Below are 16,077 nucleotides of genomic sequence, written 5' to 3'. Positions count from 1 at the left end.
TCACTGATAAGAAAGCTCAGATTTAAAAGTCATTTGTGTTTACAGAGAAAGCATAGGCTGTGAAGGATTCTCAGGGTCTTCTTGTGGGGATGGCTGGTTTTGTCATTAACAAATGTAGGCATCATAAGAAAGAAACTTCATAGAGCAGCTATGCTTCATATTGAAGACTTACTGAAGCATTCATTAACCATCAGATAAGGAAGACTATAACAGGTAACCATTCATAGCACTTGATGACTGTAGCTCCATGGAAAATATTTTCAACATTTATGTTATCTAGTCTGAAAACTTAATTGAAGGTAGCTTTGTATTTTATGGAATAAATTTTTGTGTCTGCTTATGAAATTAACTTATAGATATTAGATTGTCAGATATGAAGGTAGATATATACAATTTCAAAATATAAGATACCTGTGAACAAAGAGATGAACAATGAATCATAAGACTGAATAAAAATCTATCTTTTATCACTTGTATTATTCCTGCTGTGCTCCAAACACATAAGAGACATGTGGACAATGAAGATGTAGTCACTCATTATGGGCAACTCTGATAAAATCCTCTTTACCTTCTTCACTTTCAGAGACTGAAAATAGGCACTTTAGTAGGAGGAGTGAGTACATCTGGAAAGAAACTTGAGAGCACGTGTCAGTGAGCCTTAGAAATATTTCCAAAGATCTTGCTAATCCAAAGTTATTTAAAATAGTCTTTATTTTATCAAGTGTTAAACCCCTAAGTTATTCTTCCTTAATAGTTGATTAAATCAGCTTCAAAGACAAATCACAACCAGGCTTTTTAATCATCATTTTTTATGAAGCTGCAGCATTTAGCCTTCAAGAAGCTTTACAGATGAGGACATTGATTGCATTTTCAAATCAGTGAACACAATAGACCAGGAAAGGGAATAGAAAAAACTGACTCCAGTGATGCCCAGACATCAGCGTGTGTTTAATTTTTCACACTACATTGGGCTGGAGAGAAACGATGCCACACATTAGAAGAACATTTTTCCTTTGATTTAAAGTCCAAATGCAATGCATCTTACCTGAAAAGTTTTTGTAATCCACTAAGTCAAACATGACAATTGCCACAGCTGACCATGTGATTATCAGAGCGATGACCAGAAGCCAGGCTGCAGGGGAGCTGAAGGTGGTCACGATGTCTTCGGTGACAGTCCTCTTCAGCACCTTTCCAGGGGATTTGGGCAGAGACCCATTTTTGTTGTCTATCACAGTTGTGGTCGTAGATGCATTTCCTAGTCACACACCCAGAAAACAAAATGCAATTCATAAATTAACTTCAAACATAAGAAAGTAAATTACACAGACTATTGAACTTTTGATGCTATTTTCTATAGTAGAACATATTGTGTAATGCAAGATAATAATCCACAGCCCATCATCACATTACCCCACTCTCAGCATTTTATCCTGAAACCTAGGGGCTTAAGTGGTCAGCGATCTTCATCTCCAGTGCCATTTTCCATTCTCACTATTAGAAGCAACTGTGAGTTTGAGGGCTAAGATGCTTTTATTACTATGACCTTTGATTTGCGTTCCCTTGAAGTTTAGAAAGCAAGTGAAAAAAAAGTCCTCTTAAGGAGAGAATAAAAATTAGTGATAAAGTAATTCAAATGGATGAGATTTTTATTGATATCCTGCTTAATTGCCTAACTTGTCCTCAATGACATCACTATATTTCTGGTAAGTACACAGAACTAAAAGTAATGTTGGGAGATCTTAGAATACCAATTAACTTGATTTTAAGAATTTATAACTCACATCACAATACGCAAAATATATAAGATAGCAAAGTTATAAGCAAAAGTCAAATGTATCATTTTAAACCTCACCATTCAATGTTAAAATGTTCTTTTTTTCTAATTTTCTCTAAATAAATTTAATTGGGTAAATATGGTTATTTGTTTGTAAGAAGTTATAATCATACTTTCATTTGCTTTTAGCTAATCAATAAAGAATAAGTGGTATAAATACTTCAGTATAATAATTTTTTAAACTAGAAAATAAAGTATGGGCTCTTGAAACAGATGTGTATGCAATGATGATTATGGTACAATTTTAGTTCATAAAATATTCTTTAAGTGTTGGTCAAAAATATGACCAAAGTATTGTCAAAAATGTATATCAGTATATTGCTCAAATAGGACACAATTGCACAAGGAGTAAGGAATTTTTATGATAAAAGAGTCAATAACGTTTTAGATTTTCAAAAGGTTAAAATGTTAATCAAGGGCACCCTTGGTGAGATGATTTAAATAAGATTTTCAAAATGGCTTTTGATATATATTAGCAATCATATTGCCAGACTTCCTTTTAAAAAGGGGAAACTATGGAGTTACATGCTTCAAGTTCATGAACTCAATTTAGTGGAAATGATAGCAAGATGGACTACTACCTTTAAAAACAGATTTCATAAGCTGTATTTGAAGTGTACTCAAAGAAGAAAAAATTTGAAAGAATTCACATCATATCCTCTCATTGATTTTTGTGCCAAATTCCCATCACTCCTAATGGTAGTTCTGAAATGGATGAATGATTGGAGTGCTTTGAAATGAGATTTAAGACCCAAGTGAGGCCACAAGTGAATCAAACCTTCAGAATAATGATTTTCAGGAGAGTAAATGAATTATGAGTGTTTAGGAGAAGCCTACCTGAAAGTTGATATGTTGCTAATCTCCAGTATTTTAACCTCTGGAAAGCTTTCTGTGACTCCTACAGAACTGCTTCTGCACTTCAGCCACACTTGAGCAAGTCGGGGAGTGTGCGAAGAGCAGCTGCACACGACGCTGCAGCAACCTGCATGGCATCTTCCCAATGCATGTGTAAGTTTAAAGAGATTTGGCTCAAATTTCTAGATCCTTCATCACATGTTTAAAATGTAGAAAATTTAAGTAGAACATAAATTTTCCTTTTTAATCAAGGACAAAGAAAAAAGTACAAGTCCAAGAAGCAACGTGAGTTCACAATGGAAATATGAATTTTTCACAGTTTTTAAAGAATTAGTAGAAGTTCTGAACTTTAATTCACTTTCTAATCCTGATAATAAAGCTATGGTAGAATTTTCAAACAGATTAAAATGATAAAGTGAACACTACTTTACTAATTTCATTATCCTTTTTAATTTTTCACATTCACACTGTCAAATTTTCCACATAAAAATTAAGCAAAGCTCAAAGTGTTACAGAAATTTATGCCACATGTCCAACTAGAAAACAGCAATCTGACAGTCATCAGATGGTTATCTGGCCAAAAACAAGTTACTCACCTTTGTAGAAGGCACCCTAAACTTTTCATTTTCTATTCAAATTTGCTACAGAAGCTACACAAAGCCAAGAGGCAGAAAATGGAGTGGACATAAAACTGCCCTCCTTGACAGCTGGTCAAGATAAATTCAAAGATCAGCGTGTGTAATCTGAGATTAGTTCATGTTTGAGAAGCACTTTAAAGATGTCATGAGCAAGTTATTGACGTTCTGGAAAGAATGAGAGGTAAATGTGACCGAGCAGCTTGTCACGGGTGTCTGGAAACTTGGCACTTCAGACTTGGAGCAGAGAAGTGAGGCTGCTGTTCTTGCCTACTTTAAAACTGCAGCTGTTTGGATTATTTTGATTGCTATAAGGAATCATGTTCAAAAGAAACAAGTCTGACTACAGAACCAATGTGACTCCGTGTGATAAAACAGAATATGAAGTACCTTATACATGGGTCCCAAAGATGGCTGCAATCAAACTGCACATGGGAAAATAAATCAGAAACCTCCTGGTGGGAGTCACTTAACCTCCCTATGCCTTATTGACCACTTGAAGAGACTGCCAGTTGCACTTGGCCCTTTTTGTTCCTGTGCAGGACCAGCAATATAAAGCTTGGCAAGAATCTAAGGGAGATACGCCCAGGTTACAGATTGGTATCAGCAAAGCATTACATTTTTCATTATATAAAAGCATTATGAACTTTGCATTTCTGCATGAGATGTGATTTATGAAACACAATATATTTCTTTAAAATTTGGAGATCAATGGAGAGAGGTATTATATGCCTTCCTAAAATAAACTGAAAGCATAATTCACAATCTCCTATTAGAATGAGTTTTCTCTGTTTAACTATAAAACTTAAGAATTTTTTTTTAGAAGAATCTCTTGAAAGAGTCTTTTTACAGGTACAGTTGAAAATATCTGTCTTTTAACAATGTAAGTAGCATTTGTAGAATGTATATGTATCATATAAAGAATTGGCATGAGTTAATTATAATTTTCTATATGTATATAAAAACTAAAAGACACTAATGAGAAATTCAATTTATGGAAACAGTCAAAATGACCTTTGTTAAAATAGTTATATATCCTCATCAACATATTAATATTTCTGACACATAAGAAAACAAGTATTTTTAGAACACAAAGTCTAGATATTTGAGTCAAATACAAAATCACTAATCCTTTCTGAGAGAGAATTACTTTTATAACAAACTAGAACCTGATTCTCTTCCAAATTCAATTAAAGTCTCATATTTACATTAATACCATTTTCTATGACTTTTAGGAGGAGATGATAATTATAAAGAAATTATAGAAGACATTTTGGTAACTTTATCTAGTGAGGTAGAAATACATAAGTAGTTATATTTAATCTTATTTCATAAATATATTTTGATCATACTCTTGGCCTTCCCCCAACTACTCTCAGAGCCTCCAGAACTCTCTCTCTACCTACCCAACTTCATGTTATTTCTCTTTCTTTCTCTCAAAAAAAAAAAAAAACAAAAACAAAAACAAAAAACAAAGACAGTATGATCCCAAATTCCTCATTATCCATACATTTCTTCTATTGGGTGAATGTTTTTCCCTCTAATGCTGAGGGCAAAATGAAGGCCAGTTCTGCATCACCAACTGTGAGAACAAACTTTTAAACCAAGTTTGTCCACTCAGATTGTAGTTCATGACTATGAGAGGTGGTATAACCCCCCCATGACTCATTTTTTTGTGTGTGTGTGTGTGTGAAAGAGTCATAAGACATTATTTTTCTGCTACAAAGTTGTGAGGAGAACCTGTAGTGGCTCTCAAGTCCACCATAGAGATATACTCAGAAAAGATGGATACTCAGGATCTGGAGATCAACCAATAGAGCAAGTTATTCTTAGATCCAGACACGTGCCTGACCTTTCTAGACACAGGCGTGTATACTGATGACTCTAGTTTTATTTTGGTGTTTCTGCTTGCCTCTGTTTGGGATATAAGGTTCTTCTTCATCTGGTTGTACCATGATAACTCACCAGTCAGAACATTCTGAATCCCAAAACTTTTACATAAATGACTTTTAGATTTCAAAGGAAGTATTGGATTTCAGTTTTGTTTCTCGAGTGGCTGAACTGTCATGGTACTAAAGTGAAAAGAATTTCTTTGGAGAGTTCCAAAATCAATTTCTGTATTTGAGATGCTTCTAGAAACACTTAGAAACAGCTCACTTGACATCTGATCAAGAGAGAAGCAGTCTCACCTGTGTTACTTTGGTCTGAAAGTGTGGGTTCCCCAGAATATAACCTAAAAGCTCTGATCCCAAGGTGGCAGTTTCAGGATAAAGGACCTAGTCAAGTTACTAGTGGAAGATTTCCTTTAGAAAAGAGACCCATTCATCGTAGCAAGTGAGCTTGGAATGAAATGGCAGTTGTCCCTAAAAAAGCAGGAAGATTCTTCGACCTGTGAGAAGGATGTTTGTAACCCACATTTTGAGCATATTCACCAGTGTAATTATTCAGTGTGCTTATTCTGGAATATGGTAGGTGTTCCTCTGTGTTTTAGCAGTTGAAGCCCAGTTTTCCCTATCTTTTGAGATTCTTATTTTCATTTTAGCGGTAGCCATTATTGGAAGTTTAGTTTTTCTTAAAAACAATGATGAGTATATAATTTAGTGTTTTGGACCATAAAGCTCAGTTTCTTGTGTTTTGTGTTTTATGATCTTTTAAAATGAAAGTAATTTTAATCTGGAATATTAAAGTGCTCATAGACAAATATAATGAGAAAGGTAAAGTTATGATCTATTAGGAACATGATAACTGAAATTTCACATTAGAAGGTGCAATGCTTTTTATACAACAAGCCTCAAATACATACTTAGATAAAACCAATACTGTAACTGTTGATCAGAGAAATTATTAAAATGCCATATTAACCTTAATATTTCTACATCTAGGAGAATATATTGTTCATGATATCTTCTTAAATGAAGCAACAAATGAGACTTTTTTCTGATATGGGAAAATGTTGAAATGAAAGATAGGCTGCTGATAAAAATAAAAAGAAAATGTCTATTCTGTTCTGTCTTGTGAGAGCTGAGAATTTTAGGTGGTCAATCTAAGACTGGTTGTAATATACGCTAGTTGGGGACTGTAAGCCTATGTAGATCGGTGATAAATTGTTCACCAATGATATGCAAGTCCTTATGTTTGATCTTAAGCTAATCTAATGAGATTTTAAAAGTAATATGGACAAAGCCATTGGCTATGAAGCATACATTATTATTAAGCAGAAGCATTTTTTTTCCAAAGAGACAGTGAGAACCGATAACTCAGGTGCCATTAAGGTTTCTCAGCCTTCAAATGGGTTATAGGTAGAAGAGTTTCCTAAAACCAGATGGGGCAGAGTATATGCATAAAAAGGAATGTATTAATGATGAATTTACAAACTGTAAGGGTTCAGTGTCTTAGTCAACTCTGGGTGAAGTGATTAGAACCACAGACTTGCACACTACATTTTCCTTCTTCTGGAGGTTGGTGTGTTGACGGCATGGTAGGACTATTGTAAGGAATCCATGCCTTACTGGCAGCTCTCTGACTTCCCAATGCATCTTCAAATAACAGAAAAGAACAATACCTCTAAGTATCTGTTACTGCAAAAACAATAATTGTACTCTTAAATTTTCCATCCTAATTACTTTCTCTAAACCTAACTACCTCCCAATCACCTGATTCCCTCATTTTAATAACAGCAGTTGGAGATTAGGACTTGAAACTGATTAAATTGAGGGGAAAGACACAGTTCGGTACATAAGATGAATCCTTCACTTTGATTCTCTTTTTAAAATGTTGTTAAAACTACTAAAATATTTTAAGAGTAATAAGGATAGATTTGAATAGAACTCTATCTTACATATTAAAATATGAGAAATGATGACTGGTACCCCTTTGCCAGTGAAGCTCAAAATCAAACTGTTAGTCAACACTAAATGTAATGACACACTAGGGAATTAGAAGTTAACAAATATGACCTATCAGATACCAACACATGCTAACAAATTTCATTTTAGGCAGTTGAGCTATGAATCCTGAAGTCTCAGACGAAAAGGTGAGTATTGCAGTGTATGTCAGATCTTTGGGAATCTACAAAAAGTTTTCCAAATGCCATGGATTTCACTTAAGGGTCAGTAGCAGATTTGTTGTTATTGTTGTTATCAAATTCGTTTGAATGGTATAAATGCATAATCATTTTCCTTGATGAATTAATTTTCTAGCACTTTCTTTTGACACCTTTTTTTCTTAGCCAAATTTGCACAAATGAGTTGCTGCACAGAATCCGAGCAGTTATCTCACTAATTGTCCATTGATGTTGAATTGCTAACCCACAGCAACAAAACAAAATTTTAAAAAATCCTTAAGTAATGACATTTTATTTCATTTAGAAATAAATCCAAGCTAAAGATTTCAAGGCCATTAGCTTTCTGTGTTCCTTTTTATCCTCATGTGTGTGTTTACTTTATTTTTCCTAAAGGTATTTTCATAGGAAGACACTCTTGCTAAGGAATTTAGCATACCTTGCCACCTTTAGGCTGGTGGAGTCACATAATACTGAGATATCATAACAGGTCTTCTTTACATCCAGGGTGAGGATACTGCCCCTCAAAGCATGTGTAACATCATTCTCTTTTTCTTATTAATTTATTGTTCACCAGCAGTCTTCCTGAAACTTCGATCGCAAATTGTATTTGTAGGAAAAGGTGACATGGTGACTTCTACCGATTGCCATATAATTTTCAAAAACTTCAGGAAATGCAAAAAGTACTTGAAAGCCTTTGATTTCTGTAGCTGAAAAGAGCAAGAATTTTCTTTATATATTCAAGTATAAATAAATGCATAGCCATGCTTCCTGTTTATAAGGGCATTCCCATAAGCTGTCAGAAAAGCATGGCAATTTAAGGTTGTATTTTTTCATATTACATATATTTGGGGAAAGGTTAGAGTGCATAACTCTTAAGTAATGGCATGACAAATTTGATTTTCTCAGGGGCTTTTAAAAAACAATTATAGCAAACCTTTTTATGCATCTTTAATTATCTATAATATAAAATTTACTATGAGTAGCACAAATGACACTTCCTACAGTTAGTATACAACTAATTCTATTTCCCTATTGGGAATGAAAGCAAAACTATAAAATTTTTAAGCAACAGATGAATTACAATTTAATATTTTTGAAGGAAATATGTCTGTTATTGAGTACCATTGTAATAGCATATTATTCACATATTCAGTTAAACTGGAACCTAAACCTTCATCAAATTATTTCTAAAAGCACAGCCTCAGTCTAGAGTTTGTTCTTGATTCAATGAAGCAAACGTAACATTAATTAAAGAGATTTCCTGTGAATGTGTGTCTCTGTGTGTGCGTGCACACGTGTATGTTATAATTATTTCATCTACAGAGAAAAGAGCTTCCTGTGCCTTTCAGGGAACTCTGAATCAGCTTGGAGTTCCATTATGCATCTCTGAAAGACAAGGAAGATCTCACGCCCATATTTCAATAAAGCAAACAACTGGGTAAGAATAGATACTGCTCTGTATGAGCTTCCTCTAGGAGCTGTCACAGTGGGAAGCACACTGCTAAAGCTGCACACATTTGAAGAAGGGCGTGTAGTTTCTGGGTGGCAGGAAACTGAAACACTGCTTAAACAATTTTCTAAGATCCTCTCATCATTCGAGCTTTGAAAGTGTTGCATGATGCTTAGTCTTGCTATCTTCTGTTTATTCAAATAGACCTAAAATTGCTCAGAAGTTCTATGTGAGGAAAATATGTAACTCCTTCTCAATTAAAAATAAGCATTTCATAGAGCAATTATAGCTGTTGACATAGAACAAATTTTTAATAAAAAGCAATGGTATAAGTGCACTGAGAAATGATTAACTTTTTTCGTCTAGCCGCCGCATTCTCTGTTGAATTTCATCTTTGTCTAGGCAGTTATTTTCTTGAGTACTCTAGGAAATTATATATATATATATATATATATAATTGCATAATTGTTGTGTATATATATGCACAACAATGGTGTAAAACTAAAAGAAAAGGTAGGTACATGTCTTTTATAAACAGTAGCATTTTTTTTCTATCAGGTAGACTAGCGATAGGAATTCTTTTATTGTTAGAACTGAGAGAAAAATAAACTCCCCAGATTTAATTCATGGTCAGTTTGTGACTCTGGTACAGACTGTGTGGCACAGTGACATCTTATATCATTTCAAATAGCATTGAATAGGTTTTGATGAAGGAAAAGAATGGCAAACTCATACTTCTGACATTTAAATTACTCAGACCAGTTGTTTCTATGAGATGTGAATTTCTATAAGCTTTGTTTGATTAAGCCTATTCAAGCATTAAACTGTTTTATTATCACAAAGACATAGCTGACTCCAGAAAAACAAGCTTTAGAAATCTGGGTTGCCTTACAGCATGTGTTTGAAGAAAGTATTAAGCAGTTTTACCCAGAAAAATACAGGTCTAGGTTTATGCTCTGGAAGTATTTGGCAACAAGAGTCTTTTGATAGTTTGGAGAGATACGTGATACATAGATAGATAGATAGATAGATAGATAGATAGATAGATAGATAGATAGATAGATAGATGATAGGTAGATAGATAGATAGATAGATAGATAGATAGATAGATAGATAGATAGATAGATAGATAGAGCAGGCAGACAGATAGACAGACAGCTAGATTAGAAATCTGGAGTGGGGAGCATTAAAATTGTTTCCCCTTTGATTACATAACAAATTATAAACACATTAAATACTCAAATTTGGATATGAAATTTATTGCTTTAGTTTTGGAGGAGTCTCTTTAAAGATAGAATGAATTTTTTGCCACATCACACTGTTGTTTGAGTATGCCTTCCTTATAACAGCCTACAGATCATAAAAGTATCCAGATCAAGAAAAGTATATTTGCTCAGGTACTTTTCAAGAGGAAATTGTAACGGTTAATATTCTAGCCTCCAAATTGATCACAATTATATTGTTTAGGTTAATACACCATTCTTGCTCCAGGGAAATAAAAATCACACCTGTCAGGTCTCTAGAAATGTACTTAATGCCCTGTGTGTTTACTCTTCATTTCAGAAGGCACAATGACTCCACAAGAGCATGTGGGATGTGTGAAATAAATGAAGCACCCTCGTCCAGCAGTGGTGGCACACACCTTTAATCCCGGCACTTGTGAAGAAGAGGCAGGCAGAGCTATGTGAGTTTGAGGCCAGCTTGGTCTATAGAGCAAATTCTGGTAGAGCCATGACTGTTACAAAGAGAAATCCTGTCTTGAAAAGGCAAAATGTAAAAAGATTTTAAAAAAGAAAAAAAAAAGAAACACTTTATAAAGACAGTCTATCAAAACTTAATCATGGGTAGTGGCTGATCAGTCTTTTGGCAGAAATTAAACACTGTATCAGTCCGCTAAGACTGCCATAACAAAACTGCACAAATTGAGTGAGATCTACAACAGGACTTCACTGCACATATGCAACTGAGTTGCCGATGGAGTTCCCCATGAGAGCTATGTGATGAGAATCCCTTCTCAGGACATTAACCATATTGGATTTATTCACACTTATCTTATTTTAAAATGATTGCCTCTACAAAGATCCTATCTTGAAAGAAGTTTCCATACCACAATCCATCATAAAATGCAATGAAGCCTTTGCTGTAATATTTGTGGATGAACCCTATGAAAATGCAGTAAATGAATTGGTCTCCGTATTTATAATACAGAAATCCTTTAACAATGACAAGTTACACCATGAAGCTAACAAAAAGATTTTAATACTTTTTAATATTATTTAGATAACCTGTCTTTAATATTAAAAGATCAAGCTTACTCAGTTAAGAAATAAATCTTGAAGAATTCCAATTCGCAAAATAATCATTTTTTTTTTTTTTTTTTTTTGGTCTAAGGTAGCCTGATTGAACTGGTAATGTGATTCGGTGGGTTAAAAATACTTGCCACCAAACCTGTCCACCTAAGTTCAAAACCCCAGACCCATGTGGTGGAAGGAGAGAGCAACTGCAATTGTCCTCTGACTTCTACACAAACACACAAACACACAAAAGCACACATGCACCCACACATATAATAAAGAACCATGATTCCGTAACACATATCAAAGTTGGAGTAGTAAATTGAGTGCTAGGAATATAGATATTGGGGGACCCCAAGGATGTAACTTCATTAGTCTCTGAAATCTGGTTAGTTTCTGTAAATCAGGGACACCGCCACAAAATAACCACAAAAAGCAAAAAGTGAGAGCAAACAACCTTTAAAGAAAACAGTGATGCTCAGAACATCTACACAAGAAATTCTTTCTCTATTATTTTAAGTATAATAAATATTCAGTCATGTAATTAATAGATTATTCAAATAATGTGTTGGCCTTTGAAGCACTCTACTCTAACAAGACTGAAATCGAACAAAATATAAAACAAAGAACCATATAAAGAACTGGGGACATATGTGTTAGGCAATCCTGTCACTAATCATTAATTTCTCCCAATCATATATTCAGAAAGCTCAAATCTCTAAACGTGGAAATCTTACATTCCTCTGTGGGTAATCTGCAGTCCAAAAGACCCAAAGAAACTCAGGGATAATTCATCTTTCCTCTTCTACCGGGTCAGGTTTTATTAAAAAGCAGCCATAACCGTTCTAGTTTGAATAATCTTTTGCCCAATGTCTATGCTTGCAAGTTAAAGTAATAAAGATAAACACCAGACACTTAGGCCATGTGATTTCCCCAAGCTCAAAATATTGACTGTTTGGCACTTCCCTACTCTTGAATCTAGAAGAGTAAGTGACACAGTAGACACTCTAAAAATTATATAAATGGCTTTCCAATTGGGAAATAATAATTCAAGCTAGCATTTTTCTGACTATTAATCAGACACAGGGCAGGCATATGGTATCGTGAATGAAAGTGTTCAGATGGGACAAAGCTAAATTTAAGTCTTACCTTTGCTTCTTAGTAACAGCTGCACCTTGATGTTCGTCGATAAAACCAAAGTAATAAGTCTACCCCATAGGGTGACCATAACGAATCAGCTATTCAGGGGTGTGTCAGATGCAATAGGTTTTAACTCTCTTCTTATCTATTACAAATCTAATCCACTTCAATTTATTAATTGATAGTTGTAATAAAAATTCATCCATATAAACATGGCTGTTTAAAATGTCTCTCTAAGGGGAAAATTCATTTTGCTTCATCCATTCATCACACTGCTCTGTTCTCAGAATTCAGAAATATTGAGATTGGGCCTCTTCATCTTTCCAGTGATAATTAGGGTTATATAGCTGTGAATGTAAGCCCTGGGGGCCTAAAGGTTCATTTATTTAAACAGACTTTACATTGTAAAATATACAACTAATGCTCAACTCATTCACAGCTACCATTAAAATAAGGCTAGTAGATACAGACTATTTAAAACTGAACTTCTCCAAATATGTTTGGAATGTCTAATGGGAAAGATGTGTCTGTTTTCCTTCATATAGAACTCATAGTGAGCTTTAATGCATTCATAACCAATTATAAAAGCCTAGCACTGCCATTCTGTTCATTCTTTCCACAATTTAGTGCTATTCTTCATTATAAACAGGTATTACATCCCAGAGTTTTTTTTGAAAGGTGTTTATTCATAACACAAACATATTTCCCCATTTTAAATAAAGAATGTTATGAAATTTGGTTATGGTCTCGGTATGCCTATCAAAATCTAATATTGTGTTTCTGAATTGCAATAGAAATAAAGCTGTAGTTTTCCTCATGCCTTTAAACATTTTTGAATGTTATCTACATAAAGAATAATAGACCTTTGTTAATTTAAATCTCAGCTCTTTCAGGAACCCTTGGATATAGCCTTGGGGAGGAATTCAGTGTCTGTTCCACATGCTTCCAGGAAATGGTTCCTCACTGATCTCAGCTGTACCATATTCTGTTGTAATTGTCTGAGAAGTGGAAGCTGTCTTCTGGGAACTGTACCTAGGTTTTCTAAATGACTGTAATCTCTCTGCCTATACACACACACACACACACACACACACACACTTTGTTCAGTAGTCCAACAAATACCAAGTAAATATTATTGATGTGTACTAAGTCTTGTGTGGTACCTCATACTGAATATTTGGTGATGCTTTTTGTTTGGCAGTTAATCAAAATGTGCACTTCACTAGAGGTAAGCCTTTCCGTATCCTTTGTGTCCTTAGTTCCATGCTGTCATTCCAAGAGTACTGTTTGTATATGACCACATAGGACGAATAATCACAGTAAATGAAGATACTAGTCTGGAAAGAAAGACCATTAATGAATAATAAGACCTCCAAAAGGAGCAAGGAATTAGAGATGGGGAAATACTCTTCTGGACCGGTACATGGGCTGGGTTTGTAGAGGGGAAGAACTTAGTTGGCGACAATGTGGAATGAATGGGAGTGAGTGCTCTCAGTGGCACTGATAAGTAGGGCAAGACGCATTGTGCATACTAAAAAAGATAGTGTATACTTTGAAAAGACACAAGTGCTGATAATTGTCCTCAGTTATTCAATTTCTTAAGTTTTCTCTTGGCGGAGGCATGCGGTTAGGGATATTTTATGAATTTTGTATTAAAGCTTATTAACAACTCTAGTTATATGTAGAACAACAGGGGTGAGGAAGTACAGTATTCAACATGTAGTCATCATAGGATAGAAAACATAGTGTTGGGAGATGATTATAAGTACAAGAATGACTGTGACACACAGTTTTGTGTTCTATGTTTAGCTCTAGAAAGTAAGATTCTATCTTAATTCAGCACAAATTTAGTTATAGAAAGTATTGTATTTATGGTTCTTCCTACAATTTTGAAAAGATTCTAATAATTCATTATTTATATTGCATTTAGTTAAATAACTGATGTTATTTGGAAAGTTTCAAATGTAGAATATTTTAATATTTTAAAATGTGTTGCATTCATCTAACTCCTTCCCTTTTTGTCTCCCTCTCTTTGTAAAACATACCTAACAGTTTATTTAAATCAAATGTTCAAGCCTGCCCAAGAAAAGATATTTGAGATGTATCATGATCAAATTTACAATCATTTATAGTGAAATGTAAATACTAATTTTTAATAAAAATGAGACGTTAAATGTTTTATATTTTCTTAGCTATGCAGCAGAGAAACAATTTCTTAAATTTTAACTAATAAAATGTCTACCACAGGAAATTTTGAGCAATTGGGCCCAAGATTAATCAATATTTTCTAAGCAGCATAATAGTTGACCCTGAAAAAGGTTATAGAAACTCTAGAGGTAAAGAATAATCAAAAATGTCTGCTGAATACTAGCCGTCCGTAGGCCATAGCAGACCTCTGTTCCTGCTTCCTCGAGGCTTACACACTCAAGAGGACAAGTTATATTTGAGTCTGTTTTTAAGATTTTTTTTAAGTTAAGAGTTTTGATTTGAACTTTCCCTTTCATTTTTCTAACTCTGCCGACACCATGAGTTATCATTTATCACAGCACTGCCAAACAAGAGAGGCTGAATGCATCACTGGCCACAAAGAGTCTGATTGGAATAGAAATCACGTTGCTTTCAATGAACTTCTCTTTCCTTGCACCATTAGTGAGTCAGTCTTTGGAAGGTTCAGCATTCAAATTGAATCAGATTTCCATATGGCTATGGAATGACAGCTACAGCATAGGAAAATAGCTCAGAATGGTATCCAAGGCAAAACAACCTCTTGTTTGTGCTCCTCATGCATAACAATGATTTTATGCTATTGTTCTTGCCAAAGAACAGTGCCTATATTCAAAGTAATTACTCAATATAGACTTACAAAATATGCAACAATTCTAAATTAAATTTTGATTTTTGGATGGGTTGTTTTACTTGAAGTCACTTCTTATTTAAATCCAGTTATTAATACTCTTATATATATTCTTCTAAGACTAATGTATAGCAAATGGATAGATCAAGAAGATATCAAAACCCAGTCACATCCAGAATACGATTCTCTTGGACTCACTCCATATGGTAGCCTTCTAATATAATCAGCACAAAAGAAGTTAGGAAGACATTATGGAACAGAAAGCCTTTATGCTTCTGTGCGATGCTGTACTTATGAATTATAAACATAACCAAAACTAGAATCATAGGCACACAATTGTAAGAAGAAAGGGACAACCTGATTTATTATTTCCAAGGTGATGAGGAAGAATGTAAACTCTTGACTTTGTCTTTCTAGGATAAGTCATTGTGGAACTATATTTTATTGAACTTTCAGACCATAAGTGATGAGCTGGGTTATAGTCCCTCCTTCCCAGTGTTTTCCCTTCTGGGTACCTGTTTACTTAATGTTTTTATGGTCATAAAATCTTTCAATGATATTACAATGAGATTTGGTTATTTTATCACACTGATTAATATATTGTGAATTCAGTTGATTAATTTATTAATTTTTGGTTCACTGTATCCTTTTAAAATTCGTGGCTTTTTCATTTGTACATACATTATCAAATCCATCTTGAGCATTGACTATATTCTAAGCATGTTCCTATGTCATAAGAATGGGAAAATGGACCTGAACCCCGATCTCCCTCAATTTTTAAAACAGATTGAAGATTCTTAAATTCTCTTGAGTGACACTGTTCTTTTTAACCGATATTAAACCTTTTGTAAAAACTTAAACTAGAAATTTTCTTCAATGTTTGTTTGTCTTGAAACATTCTATGAAAGTTGGATTATCCAGAAATTATTACCTTGAAAAACCAAATCCTAAT

At 34.1% G+C, this 16,077-nt stretch overlaps 1 protein-coding gene across 11 annotated transcripts in view; it reads right to left on the bottom strand.

Moving 5' to 3' along the window:
* Positions 1-16,077, bottom strand: part of Trdn (triadin) — a 377,801-nt gene that overhangs the window by 331,677 nt on the left and 30,047 nt on the right. For all 11 annotated transcript variants that reach the window (XM_057761731.1, XM_057761734.1, XM_057761735.1 and 8 more), the window contains exon 2: positions 1,046-1,255. In XM_057761731.1, coding sequence (XP_057617714.1) covers positions 1,046-1,255 — 210 coding nt within the window. The remainder of the gene's footprint in view (positions 1-1,045; positions 1,256-16,077) is intronic.

This window comes from Chionomys nivalis, chromosome 2, assembly GCF_950005125.1.
Source record: "Chionomys nivalis chromosome 2, mChiNiv1.1, whole genome shotgun sequence".
Classification (NCBI taxonomy): Eukaryota; Metazoa; Chordata; class Mammalia; order Rodentia; family Cricetidae; genus Chionomys; species Chionomys nivalis.
Note: the sequence above shows the minus strand (reverse complement) of the source record. Positions and strands in the feature narration are given on the sequence as shown.